General features: G+C 35.7%; 1 protein-coding gene across 1 annotated transcript in view; it reads left to right on the top strand.

The window, feature by feature from the left end:
* The window catches only part of LOC129244339 (calbindin-32-like), a 166,162-nt gene that overhangs the window by 92,659 nt on the left and 50,363 nt on the right, over positions 1-23,140 (top strand). The window contains exons 7-8 of the mRNA XM_054881959.1: positions 20,321-20,376; positions 22,784-22,833. Of these exons, the coding sequence (XP_054737934.1) occupies positions 20,321-20,376; positions 22,784-22,833 (106 nt within the window). The remainder of the gene's footprint in view (positions 1-20,320; positions 20,377-22,783; positions 22,834-23,140) is intronic.

Below are 23,140 nucleotides of genomic sequence, written 5' to 3'. Positions count from 1 at the left end.
TGAAGAGACCAAGTCTCCTGAACTTCTGAGAACAGCAACCTCGGCGAGGTTTGCAGTGATGAATTTCATTTCACAAGTACTGGCTCAGGCCCTACCTGGTTCTTATTTTGTAGAAAGCTTACTGTATCTCAGGGTCAAGTATAGTTGGAGGCTGTGCTGTGTGGAAGATATAGCAGAGATATTCGACATTATGAAACACATTTTGGGATAGTCTGCCATCTGCGAAGAAGGCGAGTGTTGAATGAGCGAAATCTATTAAGCTTACATCTCACTGCAGTAGTCCAGAAGCTTTTACACTTTTCTCAATGAGAGTTGCTAGGCAGCGAAAACTTATGACTCTGAATAGCCACGTCACATTAATTACACTTTTAGGTTATTGGTTAAATTTTTTTCCAAGGGTAGTCGAAGTTGGACGTAATATTTCGTCAGTTAGTATATAAGTAGTGCTTCATTGGCATTTGTGTAATAATTGCGTATCCTGCCTACGTACTTACCTCTGTATGCATTTCGAGAATTTTTTTTTAACAATTTCTTCACTTTAATTTTATTCTTAGCAACTTTGCACCATTTATCATACTTTGCTCACATCAAATAGCAAATACTTGCTTTTTGGAAAGCTGATTTAAATTTTTCCCATAAGCTTACATTTTGTGGTTTTACAACTGTGGAGAGTCGGTGGAAATACCCATAGAAATGAAATTTTAATTAAATAGTGCATATATGTGTTTGTGAGTTGGAGCATTTTTACAAAAAATTTGCAATACTCTCACACACACACAAATGTAATAGTGCAAATGAGTGTGCATTATAAATTTATGCTACCACATTCCCAAACGATAACTGCATTTTTGGCATTCCAATTGAATTATTTCGAACAGAACTCAATAACCACAAATAAGAGAAATAAATGAAATAAAATAACTGCTATAGTTACATGTAAGAATGTTTATGACACACCACCACTCATACACTCATAGCAACATTTTTGTGTACCAGACATGGGATCTGCGGATATGGGCGCGTATATGTAAGCCCATATACGAGTATTCAAACCTTTAAATGAATATGTGTGTTTGTGATTTTCGATTTAGTACAATTTTTCAGGTTTCTTGCGTTACCCAGAATATTGGTTTAAAATTAATTACATTTGGAGTTTTTTATCCTTTGCTTGTTTCTACTAATTAAATTGTTGAGGTTATACAAATTGTGTTAAAATATGGCGCTGGTCCAAAATAAAAATTCAATTTTACAAAATGTGTATTAAAGTAAATGGCTACATTTTAATTATAAGAAAAATTCAACTGACGTTTATATGCAGACAATTAAATTATTCATAACTAAAGGCGTAAATGAAATATCCACGCAGTTAATTCAATTTTGATTACATAAATCCTGGTTTTGAATAGAGTTGCCACTTAATTTTCATATTGCTTGTATGATTTTATGAGAAAGTAACATAAAAAATTATCAAACTAAGGCAGTTAAGGATGTGGCAACAAAATGGTGCGGAAGCGCTAGTTGGATTCTGGAAGAATCACCACTTAAACCAACCAAGGCAGTTAAAAAGTGCTGGAATAAAACACCAAATCAAACAATGATCATAATTAAAAAAGTTTTAATTTAAGTCTAGTTTTGAATAGGGTTGCCACTTACTGTTCATATTGTATTTATTATTTTATTAGTGACAAAAAAACTATGAGAATACTAAAGCAATTTAAGAAGGCTGGAATAACACAGAAAATGAAACAGGGTTGCCAACTATTTTTTATTAGTGATCTATCTTAAAATGCCTTTGTAATTTTTTTTTAGCAAAAAATGGCGTATGTTAATTAAGGCGGTATATCAAAAAGGTTTGCTAGCCAATTTTAACAATAATATTACCTAATCTAACCTTCATTGTTAAGTATTTAAAATACTCAAGTTAAAAAATAAAATAGAAAAGAGTTGCCAACTAACTTAAAGGAATATTAGTTAGCTGAAGGGTAAAAGAACATTTTTACGAGGCATTTGAAAAAGCTCTAGTTATAGCACAAGTTATAAAGGGGTTGCCACCTAATTTTTTATACAAAGATTTAAGTTAATGAACGGGTTCTACTCTAAAGGACCTTTATTTCGATTGGCTTAAAAAGCGTTAATGAAAACATCAAATTCAAGGGGCTATCAAGGCAAAGAAGACCATGATGTCGAAGTTCAAACTTCATGAAGAATCCATTCTGGGCTATCAATTAATTTAATGAAGAAAAATATGATTGCTTTAAGTGACTTTATCCTGAAAGACAAGAGAAAGTATGAAACTGAGTGTGTGTATTTAAAAAAATATTTATCTATAGGATATTATTCCTACAGGCTATATCTATTTCCTGGTTCATTGAATACAGTATACGTGCATTTTTTAATACTAACAACTGCTGTATTTTATTTTCATATTTCAAGTGGTCTTGGAGGCAAGAGATAAATTGTGCACTCGGCTAATGTACATATATAAAAGTTCCTGGTTTTTAACAGAGCGCCTATTACAAAAATACAGTTGGTTGGTTGGTTTAAGTGGTTATTCCCCATGAATCCAATTAGGGCTTCTGCACCATTTTGTTGCCATATCCTCGCTACTAATAAGTTACCTTCAAGCCTATCTATATCCAGTTTGTGCGTTTGAGAAGCCTTATAAGGTTCTTAACATCTATACCAACCAACTTTTCGAAATTCTCAAAAAGCGGTTTACCAAGGGTTAACATTAACGCCTTCTATAGGGCAGGACATTCACAGAGGAATTAGAAGATAGTTTCCTTCTTTCCGGTATATTACAACTATGGCTGTACAGGTATAAATTGTAAACGGCACCCATCCAGTGGAAGTTCGTCTGCTTTCTCGGTTCTCTTCAATATTCCAATACCAAGGCATTAAGGTGACGCCTTCAAGGTGGTAATGCTATTCTTGCTTTATTCCACCAATTTAGATGTTGTTGTAGCCGAATCCAGTTGCTTAGTCAAAATCACAGTATTGACTTTGATTTTTCTGTGTAGGGTTACCACTAGCTCTTTTGTATGGATAGTTTAATAATTTGTTATTGGAAAGTTAAATGAAATATTTTGAACTCTATTAACAATTTATTGAATAAATTTAATTGAATAATAATTTTAAATAGAGTTGCCATCAATTTTTAATTTTTAGTGCTTTGAATTTATGCAAAATATGCAGTGCATATGAAGAAATATAAGCTGTTTAAGAAGACTCTGTCAAAAATATACGACTAATAGATGTTACCACCTAACTAAAACAATAAATATTAGCTGGTTATTGTTAAAGTAAAATTCCTTAATATAAGTATACAACGAAAGCTACTTAGAGAATAGCTTTGAATTTAAAAACAAACTTAAGTAGATAAGTAAGTAAGTAAATAATACTTAATAATTAATAACAAATAAAATAAAAAATAAAATAAATTAACTTAAAATATAAAATAACTTTTAAATTCATGCACCAAGAAATCAACAAATTAAAAATTTTAAAATGCTGGTATTAAATTAAATGTATGGAGGAAAAATATATTTGGTAAAGCAGCTACCTAAAATGTTAATTAAACCAGATTATGAGATTTCTGTGGTATTTATTTTGGAATTCAAATTATTTAATTTTTAAAAGTTCCGAATTTTTCAATAAATTTTTGTCATTCCGAACCTACTTTTAATACAGATCGGCCTACTATTTTAATTTCCCACAATAAAAGAAAAATGGCAGAAGTCTATTAGTCCTGCAAAGCACCTGCACGGTGCAAAAGGCATTCGTAACATATTTTCAGGCTGTGAATTGTACCATGTCAAGAGCGATGCTCTGTCAGCTATTTGCCTATATTTCTCTATTGTAAGCTTGCGGCGCGAAATATGGGGGCTCTCATCATGCTCCATATTAAAGGGGAGAATTTTTTGCATTTTGTGCTATTGTGCAATTGTGCTTTGGATAATTGTCTTGATATTGAAAAATTCTTAGCAAAAACATATCACAGTGCCCACTAAGAGTGGAAGAGCAAAAATTGAACACAAAAGCGAATATTAGGATTTAAGACTTTTTTCCCCCATTTTCTTATTAACCGTGGCGGAACCTCGGACAACATGCGTACGTCTGCAAATATTACATATAAAACTAAAAGTACCCACATTCCAGGCCTACAATGGAGAGTATAATTCTCATGTGGCCTGATGAGCGTTGGAATGCATGTACATACATACATGCATACATATGTATACGTGCAATGGTTAGTTGCAGCTGAGCAGGCAAGAAAGCAATTTGTGGCTATATGTGCACATGAATTTTAAGTAAACACTGTCAAGCAAATATTTTCACGAATGCACATACAAATACACACGAACTTTTGCATCCTCCTTACAAGGGTATATCAGCAGTGACAGGCGTGCATTAATATGCAGCAGCATAATTACTGCACAACAGCTATGATTACGTCTGAGTCGTAGCAGTAGAGGATGTTGAAATCCCAAAAGTACTGGCGAGAAAGTTTGTTTTCGTATTCAGCTGTTGAAAGCTGCACAAAGGCAACACACACAGCTGCCATATAAGCAACGATATCGCCACAAACGGATATTGACGGCATTCGCACGAGGTGCTGCATTACTTCTTCGTCAGTATCTCCTACACGAACCGCAGAAAATAGCAGAGCATCTGCAACAGCTAAAACCGCCAAGAATTTACTAGTTCTTATTACTGAAGGAAGCTTACTTTACTGGCATTTCACGCTTTTTACTCTTCTTACTTCCCTGTATTTAATTTCAACTCAGCGCTACTCTCCTATGCTCTCCCTTACTCTCCTCTCTCTAACATGCTGAACACGGCATGCGTCCGTCGATCGCTTTGTCGCTCTGTCCCCTTGTCTTGATGCTATTAATTATGGCTGGCACATAAGTGGAAATTGCGTTGACATTCGTGGTTTTCATTAACTGACACTTTGACAGGACGTGGTCAGCCATCAGCTGCTTTAGCCAGCTGCCCAATTGGCACACACATGTACCGTGCAGTTGCTGCTTATCGTGCTGCACTTGGTTATGTTCTGTTCTGTGCTATTATGTTCCTTTCTGCACTGCCTACCACGAATGGCTTTTAGCTTTGTGTGTTGACTGTTGGCTGCGTGGCCACATGGCCGCAAAGCCTGTTGCCACATTGCGTTGCTTGTAATTAATTCATGTCACTATTTAGCCAACATTCACATGTCGCCGTATTTATAATACTTTATATATGTATGTGCTGGTATGTGCACGTAATTATTGCAAAACTATTGTGTGCACACAAAAACGGGCGCACTGCAAATAATTTCATTGAAAAATGATGAATTTTAAATTCATTTTTTTTATTCCAAGTTGTTTTAGTGCGGACAAATTGCATTTGCCTACAAAAATTACGAAATTTAAGAATTTTTAAATTTATACGGAGTGCTGAAAGTTCACTGTAAGCGGAAAAGATATGGGAATGGAATAATTATATACAGCCTGCGTTAAAACGATAGCCCATCAATATTTTGGCCGGTTTTGAATATTCTGCTTTTTTTAATGCTCTTAAATGTTTTTTTTTTATTATAAAAGTAGAGCTTATTGTGTAACAAAAACCAAATAAATCCAAATTTCAAAGTTTATTTAAAAAATTAGAAAAAATTGACAAAATTTTTAACACCATCCCATTGTTTTTAAATAAAGATTCTTTGAAAGATTTTGTGTACGCACTTTTACAGCTTATTAAATTTTGGTAAAAAATGCTGTATACGAGTTAACTAATAATAAATGGAGAAAATGAGAAACACCGTTTGGGGGAAAATTATATAAAATCAACTAGCATTTCGGGCTACTTCAAACTTGCTTATTATTATTATTATTTTTTTTTTGTTTTTTAATTTTTTTTCTGGATTAGCTTGTCATTATCTTAGCCAAAAAAAAGCACTTATATGTTACTTAAAAGTGGAACTTCGTTGGCTTTGAATATCCCATAGAATTTAAAATACATGCCCACATAACAGCGCTGCTCAACTGCAAATCACAAATGAGGGCGCTCTACAGCTGTTAATGCTTACGGAATACAGCAAAGGTCAAGAGCTATGCAAGTGTACATACCTATATGCAGGTGCTAATGTTAGTGTTAGTGTTGAGACTCATGTTAAATAACAAGTACAGGTCATGGAGAAGCAGTGCAGCGAATTATGGAGAGTCGCTTACCACAAATTAATATTTACATAAAACAAATAACATAGCTGTTAGCTCTTATAGTTGTATTTAATATATATTCTGTATTCTAAGGCGAAGTTTTAAATCATCTGAAGAAACAAAAAAAAAACATTCAACTAAAAATATAAATTCTTTTCGCGTTCAAATGTTTATTGTTGTTAAGTGGTTTTTTCTAAATATTATGGTAAACACCTTAAATATTTCCTTTTATATGCAAGTAAAGTCTTGGGCACCAGCTATTTAGTCATAAATTGTAGAGTGGCCACTACAAAAGTTCACAAGCAGATAATCAGTTGCTTTAAAAAATTTGAATTTAAAAAATTAACTTGAATTGGAAAGACCGAAAGCTGGTAGATCCTCAAAAGTTGCCTTAAACTACTAAAAAAATATATGTCGATAAACCACCTTGGCAGCTGTAATCCGAGTGGTGTAATTTTATTCTCCAAGGAGGGCAGACCGAAATGGAATAAAATAAGCTTGTCGTGAGGAATTACTAGAATTCATTTTTTATAGCAAGGCAACACATAAATACATACATAGAATCCGACATCTTTGAAATATCCGTCGAGCTTTCGCACAATAGTATGGATCTAAGATGTGTAAATTTCAATGACTTTGCAGCATAGATCGGCTGAATTTGATTAGTAACCTGAGTGAGTTGACTTTGAGGGAAATAGTCGATTGCAACTTAAGATATTTACATCTGTGAATTCGGAAAACTCCCGGAAGCAAAAATCTAGTATGTTTACTCTAGTGAATTTCTGCGATCTTAGTGACCAATTCATGTGCTCTCTGCGTTAGAAAACCATGCCCTCAACGGGTTCATAATAAAATTGTATAATTTGCATATGCTACGTAGTTTGGCATCAGTGGTGGAAGAATGAAGAACAGATTTGAAGGATGTCGCCAAAATCATTCCCAGGGAAGTCGATTCTACCTTATCCAGAGAACAGTGGACGAGCCGAATTTAAAGCCGGCCAAGGACTTGTCTGGATGCACTATTCCCCGTACATAACTGGTAAATGTTTATGCTGCTGCAAAAACAACAAAAACATGTCGCCAAAACAACACTGCCGCCATTTCCTATCAACATCGACGCGTTTCTATTAGGAACCGCTATATTTTATATTAAAATGCTTTTAATGCCAAATTAGAAGAAAAATCCTATGAAATAAGAGCTTTTTGGGAGAATCAGTAGAAACCGTACCGCAAAAAGTCATTTTGGTATACTAACCGGTTCATTAAAATGAAAATTACGAAAAGTCAAGCTTAATTGAGGTTAGAATTATTCATATACTCGTATGTACAGCTCGCCAACGTAAACAAAAGTGAATTAAATTAAAATTGAAATTAAAATACGATGCGTGTAAATTCAATGGCGGCCTGTGCTTCAAAGTAAGTGTAGCAACTGGCAGCAAGTTTTTGCTATAGCTGCTCTCTTTTTTTCTGCTTGCTTTACCCACTCACTCACTGATAGGCAGATAAGCACAGCAAACCGCACGCCTGTGGCAACTGGCTTTTTCCGCCACAACCACAACTTCTTCAACACCACTTCAGCTGTCAATGTTAATGATTTAAAATTATTTTGCCGTTTTGTTTTGTTGTTTTTTTTTTTGCTTATCCTCATGCAGGCAGTTGGGAAGCGAAAGCAAAAATATGCAAAAAAATTGTATGTATGAAAAAAGGCAATTAAGGTAGTAGGAGTGAAAACTTTTTCACAAGCAAACCCATGAATTTCACATTAGCAAAAGCTTTAGAGCAAACCTTGACTAGAAAGCAAGCAAGCAGACAAGCAGACAGGCAGGCAGGCGAGCAGACAACGAGTAGCAGCTAAAAATCAAGTGCTGAAGAGAGACTTTTGTAGAGGGCCTGCGGGCAGGCAAACTGTAGCTCAGCTTATCACCGGTGTGCCAGTTTGTCAGTTTGCAGTTTGCCATTATGCTTTGGTAATATGTACATGTGTATGTATGTATACACAGAAGTAATTGAACGTGTCACACGTCCAATCTTATCAGAATTTTAGGCATTTGCGTACGAAAGCGCCAAAGTGCTATTTTGCGGCAGAAGTTGGCAGCCTTTCTCCCACCTTCGAGCACTCGATTCTTTCAAGCAACAAAGCAAGCATAAAGCAGTGGGCCGATATCAGTTTATCGAGTTTGTATTGGTATTGTATTCGTAAGTACTTATAACCAGCCTTGCTGACGCACCACCTGTCTGTTAGTGAGTAACCTTTTTGCCCCTTTTTTTGCGGCTGACACCCATCCACCTATCAAATATATGTATGGATGTATGTAGTATATCTCAATCTCACTTTCTTCCATTAACCTTTCTCATTTGCCTTTTCGCCATTAAACGCCCACAAATGCTGATTCATTTCAATTGATATTCCTTTATTTTATTTAAAAAACTGTGTTTTTTCTGTTGTTGTTATTATGCGCGACGTGGAAGCAATTCCAAAACAAAAGACGTACAATAAACGAACTTTGTGCGTTGCATAGCGGATAGCTGAGGAGAGCCAGGAGTGAGGCAAAAGATATAAAATTAGGTTTGCGGACTATTAAGTGGCAGCGTGAATTGGCTGGAAGTGTAAGTGTGTGGCTGGGGTGGTGTAGTGAAGGTGAATTGAAGTTTTTATGTTGCAAGTTTGGCAATTCAAAAAGTTTTGGTGGCACATCGACAACGAAATAAAAAGCATTTAAAGAAGACTAAGTTTGGCTTGAACTGAATTTGTTGCACCCAAGGCCAGCATTTGCTGGTTATTAATTGTTATCGAGATAACAACATTGCTATTGAGGGCAGGAACGTGATATTAAAGAATTGCCTAAGCTGGAGTAGAGAAAGTGCAACGTGATGGAGCTGGCATTTGCAATTGAAACTATCGACTTTTGGGGCACTTTTTGCTTGAACAAGGGGAGAGTGCCGCATCGGAGTGCCACATAGACCGCAAGTTGGGTCCGTTGTGTTGCCCTAGAGCTCATTATTTTATATGATTTCCCCACCTAACCGAGATTTCTATTATAGATTTTGGTTCAAAATATTAATTCGTTTCGAGAATTTAATGAGATATTCGATTTTCAGGTCCGAGAGTGCTGAAAGATTGTCAATTGTTGGAGAGCCTAGAAGAGCGAGTCGACTTCTGGCTAGGCCGGGACAACTGCACAGCAAATGTCTGCTCGATACTCCCTCATCTTTGTCCTCGCAGTATCTGCACAGGTCGTTTTGAGGAACCCCGAGCCGACGTGCGTGAGTGCCCAAAAGGCAGTCGCCGGTGATAAGAGATATTATATGCCTTAGTTCGTGTTTCGATAGACTTATAAGGGGTTTTGTCTGTTTCAAATTGCAGGATGGCCAGATTTGTCTGGTCGTAACGCAAGTAGTTTCCACTCTCCACCTCCGATCAGCAATGCTATGAAATTCTCGATCAATGATCATTTTACATGTTGCGAGCGGAATGTGGATTGTGGGTAAGCATAGCACTTAGTTAAAGCGGATAATTTCTACCAAAAAATCACCCTCTGTGATGCGCTTTAGTAGGTCGAGAAACTACCACTCGAAACATACGATTAGTAATACATTTTGGTGCAAGTACCAAAAAAAGGCGACCTCTCCGTTTGCAAAAAACTATAGGGGCATCACACTTATCAGCATCCCATCCATGATTTTTTCCAAAATCCTGTTTAAAAGAATACAAACGCATCATGAACAGCAACTAAGCAAACAACTAAACAGATTTCGCATCAAAATGTTCGCATGCTCCGATCACATCGTCACTCTCCGCTTTTTGTTTGAACAAATCAACGAATGGCAGTCGGATATTCATAGCTTTTTCGTCGACTTTAGCACAGGCTTTGACAGCATTGATCGAAATTTTATTTAGAATTCATTGATTCTAGAGGATGCGATATATTAAAAATTCTGTGTAAAAAAATGCGTCTTGCCACCATTACATTCTTTATCTGTGTTTTGTCGCTGTTGTTGTTGTTTAGTTTCCATTTTTGCATTATTGGATCTCCGCTTTAAGCCGCTATCTTTGTACGATCTACAGTTTTTTTGTGAGCAATTCAAGTGGTTATCTATGTAAGTGCAGGTGGGCTACGCAAGGATTGACACGAGTCCTTTTGGAACTTGTGTTCAGAGCCAGAGTCAGCCACTAGTTAGGAGTTGTTTCAACTGAACTTGTACCACTATCTTAATGGTGAAGGAGCATCGAATGTACTTGAAGACCTGCCTGGGCTATACGAGACGGGAGCGATTGCAGCAATAGCCTGTACTGAGCTTATAGGATACTACTTTAACCAGTCTTTAGACTGTTTTATCCGAATAATTTTCCCAGTATACCATAGTCAGGATCTTACTGATCTCGATTCTGATGAACTTTACAGCCCTGCCGCTGAAGGTACTCGGTGTATAAGAGACTTTTTAAGCCAAACCCTTTCCTCTCCTGCCTGATTTTAGACGCCTCTTATGATTTTCTACGAACCGCTGGGGGATTCTTTCTTATAATCCTCGACGATGCATTGAACAAAGCTTTAACAGGCAAACGTGGCATGCCCTGGAAGTACCACGAACACTTATAAGAGCTAGCCTAAGCAGAAGACTTAGCGTTTTTGTCCGCGAAAAGGACAAATCTGCAAACGAATTTTGATCGTAACACTAATAATTTAAAAAAAAGTAAAAATAATTCTTATCGAGCAAACTTCTTAGTTAAAAATTGTGTATAGAATGCCCTTGGCTATATAAAATTTTGAATTGATTTCCTGCAAGTGCAGAGTACAAACATTTATATAATAAAAGTTGGAAATTATCTAATTCGGTGAAAAAGCCATCATAAATATAATCTATTTTTTAATACTTCTATGCAACAAAACTTTAACGAAAGTAAGCAACCAAACTACCATGCCCTAAAAATAAATCCATAAATTTGTTTAAAGTTGCCTGTATTTCAAAATTTCCTAACTTTGATTAACCTCAAATATGTTCGCAAGTCTTTTTTTACTTTCTTTGAAATTTTTATAGAGTATTTAGGAATTGCCACGCTTTAGAAAGAATTAAAAAAACCGAGGTTCCATATATTCAAAATAAATCCACAAAACTCGTTTCAAGTTGCCTTTCTTTCAAGATTCCCTAACTAGGCTAATTGGGTTAACCTCAAATATCTCCGTAAGTTTTTCTCTGATTTCCCTAAAATTTTGACACAGTATTCAATTACTAATTTCATTTATTTACGCTTAAAAAAAACGTTTCATAAAAAAATTATTCATAAAAGAAGACAGCATTTTATACTCTTATTCAATCACGCATTGGGTATAACAACAAAAAGCCGCTGCGTTGAGTTGTACTTATACATTTTAGTAGTTAACTACTTTACCAGCTTTTCGCCAATTTCAAGTTTTCCTTATTTTTATTGTATTTTTTCGGGCTTTCCGTTGTAGTTCTCTGTTTTTCGTCTTGTCACCGCCAATTTCAAACTTTAGCTGCCAATCACTTGTTGGGCGGTTATTAATACATTTGTATGTGTACATGTGTGTTTGTGCGTGTCTGTGTGTGTGTATGTGTATGTGCGTATATAAGTATTTTTAAGCACTAGTTGCCTCTTGTTATCATTTTTTCGCTGCCTGCCAAACGAGCAGATGCAGAGTTAATAAGTTTGTGAAACAATTTTTAAAGTTTGTCGTGATTTGATTGGCATCACTTCACTATTTAAATTGGGAATAATATATTATATATTCGCAAATGCAAATTCGTTTCAAAAGATTTGGTGCTATACTTTGCCCCGCACTTCCAAGGTGAATAATTTTTTAATATATTTTTAACTGAGTAAATTTTTAATCGAATGGTTTGCTTTTTCAATTGAAATATGGGTAAAAAAATATACATTTTGAAGCACGTTCCACTTCAACTGCAACTCTGTCATCACAGAAAAAACTGCAGTCGCTTCCGATCAATTGATCCAACTTCATCCGGTGCTCCTGTTGCTCTTCGGTCTTAATGAAGCAAACGCCAACGTGAGCCTCCCTCTGAGCTTGGATTTGAGGATGGCGGACCTGCTTTTCCAACGAGTGGTGTTTTTGTTGGTAATTCAAATGAATTAACAAATAATTCACCCGCTCTCATATAAATTATTTGGGAGAAGAATCATTTACGTCTACATGTGAATGAGGTCGTACAATATAAACTATTGAAGACACTTTTGCACTGCTTCAAGTATTCCTGACAGATGGGTTTCTAATGGGTTTCCCTCAGTTGTTTGGAAACTTCATATATATATTTTTTTCGAGTTTAGTCCCTGGCCGAGCAAATCAATTTATTTGCTGATGGAGCTGAACTTCAAAATTTATTGGCCTCATCTACTTCATGTCAGTCTATCGTTGCCCAAATGTTCGTCCGTATTGGATAAAACATTCGTTTGAAATAAGAAGAAACACGATGAATCGACATTAATTTGATGCATTTCTTAAACTTCTGCATTTTAACGATAATTCGTCCCCCCATTGCCGAAGATCTGCCCGATTATGATCGATTATTCAAAATGAGCGCACTCATCAACACTTCCATGTATTATCTTGACGGTCGGTATCGAAGAAAGTCTATTTTCCAACAAATGATGTCGTTGGTCATTCGTGTCAAATATTAGATCTATTGGGGGAAAAAAGCTGTAATAATGTACGCATTTTTTTGGGCCGATACGAGGCCAATTTTATTCGTTCTTTTCTCATATTATAGGGATCCACTAGGGGAAGGTTTTTAGCAAAAAAAAATTTCTTTTAAATATTTTCTTCATATAAAAAAAAGAAAAAATCAAAATATTGTACAAAACAAAACTTGCTCGATTCTTAGATTAAAGTAAGTTTCGAATCGACATTCATTTCATGTGTACAACTTTTTTTGAATTTTTCGTTTTGTATACAGAAATTTCAAATGATTCGAATGAAAATTTTTTTTTTTTTTTTATTTCTTCCATAAAATATTACACCTGTCGTTAGACAATAAGTAATTTGATTTACAAAAAGATGGAATGAGAGTGATATTGAAGGGCCAATGCCCCCAAGCTCATTTAGAAGAAATATATACATATTATTTAAAAACAAGTGGTTAACAAACAATGACATATACGATTAGTTGACAATTGATTACAAGGATTTTGCAAGATCTGTTGGTGTTTGACGGTTAAGCCGACTTTGGGTAGATTTTTCTTTATTTGGTAGTCTTCTCATCATAGGATTTGTATGCGTTAATAGTCTATTTATGTGTCTTCTGCTAGCGCTTTGTATTGTTTCATCAATAGTATCGATGTCAAGGTCGCGATGAATATCTGCGTTAGGTATGTACCAAGGTGCATTAGTTAAGGTCTTAAGTATTTATGAAAATAATGTTTCAATTCAATTGAGCAATGCTTTCTTTGACCAATTCTATATGGAAATGAATGCGTTTGCAAACGATGTTTTCGGCTATGAACAAATGTTGGAATCGAATGAAAAAGGAAAGAAACGCGAAATGATAAAAAAAATTCTTGGAAAATGTAAAATGAATGGTGCTTCATTGGAAAAATTCAAAGGTAATAAGAACATACACAAGATAAAGTTAGAATTCGAATTTTTAGATTTATTTTGTTTATTTCTCATTTTTTCAGAAGTACACCACACAACAACTCATTCCAACTCTGATTTTGAAATCCTGTTGGAATTGGTGATCGATAATTTTGTCACTATAATGGTCAATGGAAATTTGCGTGTATCAGACCTGCATATTATTTACCATATCAACTTTTTATGGAACGTCCAATGAACACAAAAACATAATTTAGTTTTGTTTTGATTTTTTGCAACATTTTGGTTTTCAGTTAATACAATAAAAACAATACTGTTTTTCGTGACCACAAAATTCTAAATTTAATATGTTGTTTGTTTAGAATTTTTTTAGAAAAAAAGTAAATTTTTTTGGTTTTGAGGAAATTTGTTTATTGTTGCTATTTGTGAAAGCGTAGATATTTGTAAGTATTTGACTATAATCCTAAAAGTTAATGGAATACCACTATGACACATAGAAAACATTTTTTCAAAGGCGTGTTTTTCGAAAATTATAAAAAAAATTGTTTTCAAAAATTTCGAAGAAATAAAGTAAAATAAAAAAATTTCGAAAGCATGAAATTTTTTCAAAACCAAATTTTCCTCAAAAAGATAAAAGAAATTTCTTCGAAGAGGTGTTTTTCTAAAATTACAAAAAAAAAATTTCAAAAATTTTAAACAAAATAAAATAAAACTTTTTCAAGGGTATGAAATTTTTTCAAAACAAAATTTTCTGAAAACCGAACAAAATTAAAAAAAAAATGGTGTTTTCAAAGCATTTCATATTCCACTATTAATAGAGAATACATTTTTTCGAGGGAGTGTTTTTCAAAGCGGAAAAAAATCTTTTTTAACAAAGTTTTCTCAAAAACGTTAAATTAAAAAAAAAATAGTTTTTTCAAAATATTTAATTTTCAGCAATTAACTGAGAAGAAATTTTTTAGAGCAAAGTGTTTTTCAAAACTTCAAAAAACACTTTTTAACCAAAAAAAATAAACCTTTTTTCAAAAACAACAGGAATGATAACATTGCCTAACAATTTCTGCACTTTTGCACAGTCTAAAGAGGCATTGATACAGAGTGTATTTCCAAACATAGTTCAACATTACAAAAACCATGATTGGCTCAGCGAAAGAGCAATTTTAGCTGGGAAAAATAAGGACGTCAATGATATAAATTCAGCTATTTTAGATCAAATACCTGGTGCCATAGTTGCGTATAAATCAATGGACACTATTACTGATCAAGATGAGGTCGTAAATTATCCAACTGAATTCTTAAACTCACTCGATTTGCCAGGCTTACCACCTCATAATTTACGATTAAAAATTGGAGCACCGACTATTATGCTGCGCAATAGTAATGTGCCCCGACTTAGGGGCACGTTAACGAATGGGTAACGTTATCGAAGCAACAATTTTGAAAGGGAAGTACAAAGGAGAAGACATTTTGATACCCTGAATTCCACTGATTCGATTTCAAACGTTTGCAGTTCCCTATTCGCCTTGCCTTCGCTATGAGAATTAATAAGGCGCAAGGACAGTCTCTACAAATGTGCAACATTAATTTAGAATACCCAATTTTTTCTCATGGACAATTGTATGTAGCTTGCTCACGAGTTGGCAAACCATCGTCATTATTCACGCGAAAAATGAAAAAACCAAAAACGTTGTCTACCAAAAAGTGTTACAATAAAGTTCGAATGAAATTGTATCAAAGAATTTGCTTTGTTTCGTATTAATTTTATTCTCTTTCAGCAAATCATTGAATTTATCGTCTAGCGAAGCGGGCGAGGGTACGCTAGTAAATAATAAAATAAGAATTCATATCGAATATAAAAAAAAGTATTCATTTGAAAAATTTAAGCGTAAGTTGGGGTAGATAATAGGACTATGAATAAGTTCGTTCGAAATTTGAAACTTTATTGACGTAAAATGGTTACAAATTTAATATTCAAAGTATTGTCCATCGCTTGCTACTACTTTTTCCCATCTTTCTGGCAATTCACGGATTCCCTTTGTGAAAAATTCGGTCGGTTTTGCCGCAATCCACGAATCGATCCATTTTTTGACTTCATCGTAATTACGGAAGTGCTGGTCAGCCAGGCCATGTTGCATCGATCGGAAGAGATAGTAATCGGATGGCGCAAGGTCTGGACTATACGGCGGGTGGGGTAGGACATCCCATTTGAGCGTTTCTAAGTATGTTTTGACCACTTCTGGCACGTTCGCTCAGCTAGAGCATGCTCACCATAAACTTCCACCAAGATACGATGACTTTCGGCTGCTTTTTTCTTCATATTAAAATAATGAAGAAGAATTCCCCGCAAAAACACATTATTTGGCACGAAATTCGACATTTTCAAGTGTGGTAAAAATATTGTTGTTTACGCTTCAAATAAAAAACTTATACTGACGTTTGTGCCTTACGACAGTAGCTCTCCAATGAATGTTTGGAAATGTGGATCGATGGAATAATAATCAAGTTACGCCATCTGTTGTAAAACCGCAAGGAACTTATTCATAGTCCTATTATTTTTACTTGTACAAGGAAAAGTAAGAGTCTAATAAAGGTTGTTTTTTTAGAGGCTAGGTTTTCAAGTTGGCACTACTTTTTTCGTAGATGGTCTTTTTGACAGCTGTCACTTGATTTATGCTCGGTTTGGTTTGCCATTTCATAATGAATAGACTTACACCTAAACAACGTTTGTAAATCGTGCACATTTATTACGAAAATAATGGTTCGGTTCGCGCGACGCATCGCAAGAAAATTTTGTTCAGCGATGAAGCTCACTTTTGGATGAATGGGTATGTCAATAAGTAAAATTGTCGCATTTGGAGTGAACATAATCCACAAGCCATTGCTGAGACGCCGTTACATCCTCAAAAAGTCACTGTTTGGTGTGCTCTATGGGCAGAGGGAATCATTGGTCCATATTTCTTTAAAAATGAAGCCGGCCATAATGTTACAGTCAATGGAGAGCGCTATAGAGCCATGATTAATGACTTTTTCGTGCCTGAATTGGACGATGTTGATGTGGACGACCTTTGGTTCCAACAAGACGGCGCTACATGCCATACAGCCAACGCAACAATCGATTTATTGAAGGAAACTTTTGGTGAGCGCATTATCTCGCGCCGTGGACCTGTGGCGTGGCCTCCAAGATCGTGCGATATAACACCGCTGGACTATTTCTTGTGGGGCTATGTGAAGTCGCTTGTCTACGCAGATAAGCCCGATACGATTGACGTCTTGGAAGAGAATATTCGGCGCGTTATTGCTGACATACGGCCCCAATTGCTGCAAAAAGTGGTCGAAAATTGGGCCTCTCGGCTGGAATTTATTCGAGCCAGCCGCGGCGGCCACTTGCCCGAAATCATTTTTAAAACATAATGGCAAAAACGTTTTATTTCATCTTGAAAACCTAACCTCTAAAAAAACACCCTTTAATAAAACGGAGTTCAAATTCGTTCATTTTGACCAAAAACTAGTCTAAAATGATTTTTTGAGCAAAATACAAAAATACAAAAGAAAAATCCTCAACCCTCAAATGGTTAAAGATTTTCTATTTAGCTTTTTATGGGAAGTTTTGAAAGACATAAAAAAAATGTTTATTTAGTTTAGAAATAAAAAAAGACGTGAAAACATTTTACAATGGACTATGAATAAGTTCGTGCGGTTTTACAACAGATGGCGTAACTTGATTATTATTCCATCGATCCACATTTCCAAACATTCATTGGAGAGCTACTGTCGTAAGGCACAAACGTCAGTATAAGTTTTTTATTTGAAGCGTAAACAACAATATTTTTACCACACTTGAAAATGTCGAATTTCGTGCCAAATAATGTGTTTTTGCGGGGAATTCTTCTTCATTATTTTAATATGAAGAAAAAAGCAGCCGAAAGTCATCGTATCTTGGTGGAAGTTTATGGTGAGCATGCTCTAGCTGAGCGAACGTGCCAGAAGTGGTTTGCACGCTTTAAAAGTGGTGATTTTGGCTTGGAAGACGAAGAACGCGAGGGTGCGCCGCCAAAGTTCATGGATACCGAATTGGAGGAATTGCTCGATCAAGATCCGGCTCAAACGCAAGAAGAGGTTGCAAAAACTTTGGGAGTTGATCAATCAACCATTTCCAAACGTTTAAAAGCCATGGGAATGATCCGAAAGGTAGGCCATTGGGTGCCGTATAAATTGAAGCCAAGAGACGTTGAACGCCGTTTTATGGCATGCGAACAACTGCTTCAACGGCACAAAAGAAAGGGTTTTTTGCATCGAATTGTGACTGGCGATGAAAAGTGGGTCCATTACGACAATCCAAAACGTCGGGCAACGTATGGATACCCTGGCCATGCTTCAACATCGACGTCGGCGCAGAATATTCATGGCCTGAAGGTTATGCTGTGTATCTGGTGGGACCAGCTGGGTGTTGTGTATTATGAGCTACTGAAACCGAATGAAACGATTACGGGGGATGTCTACCGACGACAATTGATGCGTTTGAGCCGAGCACTGCGAGAAAAACGGCCGCAATACGCCGATAGACACGACAAAGTTATTTTGCAACATGACAATGCTCGGCCACATGTTGCACAAGTGGTCAAAACATACTTAGAAACGCTCAAATGGGATGTCCTACCCCACCCGCCGTATAGTCCAGACCTTGCGCCATCCGATTACTATCTCTTCCGATCGATGCAACATGGCCTGGCTGACCAGCACTTCCGTAATTACGATGAAGTCAAAAAATGGATCGATTCGTGGATTGCGGCAAAACCGACCGAATTTTTCACAAAGGGAATCCGTGAATTGCCAGAAAGATGGGAAAAAGTAGTAGTAAGCGATGGACAATACTTTGAATATTAAATTTGTAACCATTTTACGTCAATAAAGTTTCAAATTTCGAAAAAAAACCGCACGAACTTATTCATAGTCCTATTATTATATTTTTTCTTTAGTTAAAAAAGTTTGAGATCTCTTAGATGTTGTAAAGTTATTACTATTTTTTAAACCTAAATAATATTGAAATGGTAACATTTGAAAAATATTTTGTCAAAGAATTTTGGTTAAAAAAAATTGGAGTTATTAAAAACTAGGTTTTTGAACTCAATCAGCTTCGAATTTTTTATAAGAACTTTTAATGTTTTCCAAAAAATTTGTTGGAAAAAATTTGTAATTTTTCGAAAAAGTTATGGGTCTTTTGAATTTTTTTTTAATTTTCAACAAAAAAATTTGAGTACTTCGAAAAAAGTTGACAAAAATTTATTAGAAAGCATGTATAAGTTTTCGAAAAAGTTATGGATATTCTGATTTTTTTCTTTTGGTTTTGTTTTTTAAATTTGCTACAAATAAAAAAAATGTCAGTACTAGAAGAAAAATTGCCATAAAATTTGTTGGAAAAAATGTGTAGTTTTTCGAAAAACTTAAGGATCTTTTGATTTTTTCTTTTAATTTTCAACAAAAAACCAAAAAATTTCAGTACCTCGAGAAAAGTTCACAAAAAATTTATTACAAAAAATATGTAAACCTTCGAGAAAGTTTTGAATGTTTTGAATTTTACCTTTTGAACTATTTTTTTAATTTTCAAAACAAAAAATGTGAGTACTTCGAAAAAAGTTGACAAATTTTGTTAGAAAAAATGTATAATTTGTGGAAATGTTATGGATGGAATTTTATATCTCGATCTTTTTTTTAATTTTCAACAAAATAAAAAAAAAATTTTAGTACTTCGAGAAAAGTTGACACTTTTCAGAAAGGCAAATATATGTAATAAATTATAAATTCCTGACCTTCGCCTCTCAGCACCAAAATTTAAATGTTGCTCCCAATTTTTTAACCTCCATTTTGTAAATGCATTGAAAAATACTTAAAATCTTACATATGCACCTACATATTTTAGATAAATAAATAACTCTCTAACAGAGCACAGATTTTCCTAATACGCAGCAAATAATAGTAGAACTATTACAAACACAGCAACAAGAACACAAATAGCAAATAGCAAAACCAGAATCAAAATCAAGAGCAAGGCTCACCTGAACGTCTGTTATCCCGCAGTAAATCCGTAACTTTCATTCAGCATAAAAAAGCGTTTGAAAACACCAGTTATTGTTATTATTGTAGCAGTAGCATAAAATTTACTTAGTTACCATTGGGAGTACTCAAAGTCACCTTAATGGCCATGTCTACCAGGTGGTGAGTGCGTGAAGCGAAACGAAGGCATAAAGCGCGCCAAAGTTTGCATAATTTGAGGCGCTTAAGCGCCAACGAAATGCACAAAAGAGTTAGTTGGTTGTGCGATGTGAAAATATTTTGTAATTTGAAATGTAAACGCCTTGCGCTATTCAAGGCAAGCGACGCAAGCTATTGTTTAAACTGTGGATTATGTAAGTTGAGGAAATACGAATATTTAAGTTTTCAACAAATTCGCTGTAAAATTTGCCCATTTATATTCAGCGCTACGTTTATTGTGCATTTCTTTGTCTTCATTTCCGCTTACATTATTTTAAAGTTTTGTTTCTTCTGATCTTCTTGCAGTTACAAGTCTTCGACGCCAACAAGGATGGACGTCTGCAGCTCTCCGAAATGGCCAAGTGAGTAAAGATTCACTTCACAGTTCAATTTGTTGTTGTTTGTGAATATACAGTAAGTACAGTACCAGTCAGTGTAAAACGCATTTGTAGCGCTTCGCTGGCAAATGAAAAGTTGATATTCGTGTCTGCGTTGACTTTCTCAGTTTGGTAAAGCAGTAATGGCTTTTTACTAATTACTCGATTTTTTTTTTTGTCTACAAACTGAAATGAATTCAAGCGATGTTTTCATGAGATAATTAATTAAAGAAATAAATTTAATGTGGGTATGCCTCAACGCTTTAGTTAATGAAATAAATATTCCATGCAATAAAATAAATGGGCAAAGTGAATATTTTCTATTTCTTTATTCATATTTGATACTTTTAAAATTTTCAAGACACTACCCTGTGAAATTAGAGTATTGGGGTTCTCTTGAAATCCTGTGGTCTGCTTCTGGAAAAATGGGCTTCACGTCAACTCAGCGAGCGCTAGTTTAAAGCGAAAGCTTATAATGTCGCCAGATTCTTTTGGTCAAGTGTAGATCGAGGCTAAAAAAGCCGCTGTCCGAAATTTTTTGTGGGCATGCTTATTTTACATTGTCCGTTAGGTATCCATGTAATGGATCAAATTGCAGCGATTCCTGTTTGCAGCAGCTATGTGGAGGATGAGGCGCCCACTCCTCGGCTGTACTGCTCTCACCTACCTGAGGTTCAGTAGTAGTCTAGCTGGACATTTTTGGTGCATTTGTTAGCGCATTCGATTGTGACCACTCCTAAGTGGCCAGGTATCTCTTCGTATTTTTATTTAGCCCGATAACCGCTTACGCGATTTTTTCCTAGTTTAACAAACTGCGCCAGTCGTTTCTTTCTCGTGCTAATCGACGCCAGTTGGACACACCAAGTGAAAGCAAGTCTTTCTCCACCTCATCTTTCTACCTTCCTCTTCCTATGCTACCACCAGCTGGTACCGCTTTGAATACTTTCAGAGCCGGAACATTTATAGCTCTTCGAACGACATGACCCAGCCAACGTAGCCGCTGGATCTTTATTCTGTGCCGTCGTAAAGCTCATACAGTTCATTGTTCCATCGCCTGCGATATTCGCCGTCATCAACGTGCAAAGGTTCAAAACTCTTCCACAGAATCTTTTTCCCGAACACCCCAAGTGGCGCCTCATTGGATGTTGTCATCGTCAGCGCTTCTGCGCCTTATATTATGACGGGCATGATGAGAGCCTTGTAGAGTGTTAGTCTTATTCGTCACGAGAGGATTCTACTACTAAATTGCCTGCTTAGTCTAAAGTAGCATTTGTTGGCAAGAGAGACTCTACTTTGGATTTCAAGGCTTAGACAGCTTACTTAAATTTTTTTTGACGATACTTGAAGTTTCAGGGTATCATAGAACTCCTTTCTATGGTTGGACGTAAACCTCCGATTAGGCAGCACCTTGAAAGCCAGTTATGTATCTGAAAGGATAGTAACAAATATCATCTACCTCAACGTCTACAGCGGATTATACTGGCGCAGGTTAGGGTTACAAACACCACAGTCTGAAACAAGGAGTAGAGATCTGGTGTAGTACGGTTTTACTATAGATTATTTTAATAGGAATGAAATGGGTCGACGCTGGCAGGCTTTGGTGATCAGCTTGTTTCGGTTTCGTTTGCCAAATTCGTTATTTATTATTCGGCTACTGTTACATGGCTGAGCAGCACTTGCAAATAGTCAAATTTTATTATAATCCGTTTGAGATTACGGGGACGTGGTCTCGCAAAGATGCCATGAACTAGCCACCATTGTCATATGGTTAGATTCCAGTACCCTTTTGCTTGTGGGGGTTTTTCTGAGTCAACATAATCCAGGTCACTGCTTGAATTCAGCCGCAGCTTTGCAGCAGAGACATTAAGCATTGCACTCTTCGTGGACCCTTGCCACTGCGCGAAGTTGTGACGAGTATTTGAACGCTGCTATATTCCATACAAAATACCATGCATGTGGCTTTCAAATAAAACACTTCGTCAATACCTCATACACAACTTGCCTTACTCCATTACGAACTACCATTTAAGCGTTCTCCGTGGAAGGAGAGATACTATTTAAATATTCACACAACCCTCTGCATATTTAATGCATCTTGCACCTTCCATCCGGTAGTCGCATTTATTATCATTTTTCTACCTTTATATTTTCATGAACTGAGATAACTCAAGCCGCACTGATTTCCTTGTCATATGCTTATGTTACAAATACCCTTTTTTCTCTCGTCTCCACTTGCCCTGGCCCACTGGACATTTCCGCATTACTTAAACCTGATAGTACTACGCTTTTTATGCTTTTCAAGCTTCCTCTTTCATGTCGTGCTCAATCATTTCCTACTTATATTTTCCTGCTATTTGACTTGTTTATTTTCTTTATTTTACTTTCATTACAGATTGCTTCCGGTCAAAGAGAATTTCCTCTGCCGTCAAGTTTTCAAGGTAAGTGCTGGGCTATTTGCATTTTTATTTCTTCTTCTCCCTTTAAATCCATTCAACCCTAGTAATTTCAAATACTATCGTGAGACACACAAAAGCCAGCCATACTTACATATACTACCCGTACATATATGTCTATGTATTTGTGTAAGAAAACGGGATATATGTATAAGCACATATATATGTATGTATACAAAAGAAAGCACAGGTTTACCATATATAAATGTATTTAAAAGATGTACAAACATTATAAGAAGAGGATTAACCAGAAGCGGCTTAGGCGACTTCAACCATTAAAGTTTTGCAAGAAATCT

Source organism: Anastrepha obliqua, chromosome 4, assembly GCF_027943255.1.
Source record: "Anastrepha obliqua isolate idAnaObli1 chromosome 4, idAnaObli1_1.0, whole genome shotgun sequence".
NCBI classification, from domain to species: domain Eukaryota; kingdom Metazoa; phylum Arthropoda; class Insecta; order Diptera; family Tephritidae; genus Anastrepha; species Anastrepha obliqua.
The sequence above is the reverse complement of the archived record's forward strand: the minus strand, read 5'-3'. Positions and strand labels throughout refer to the sequence as shown.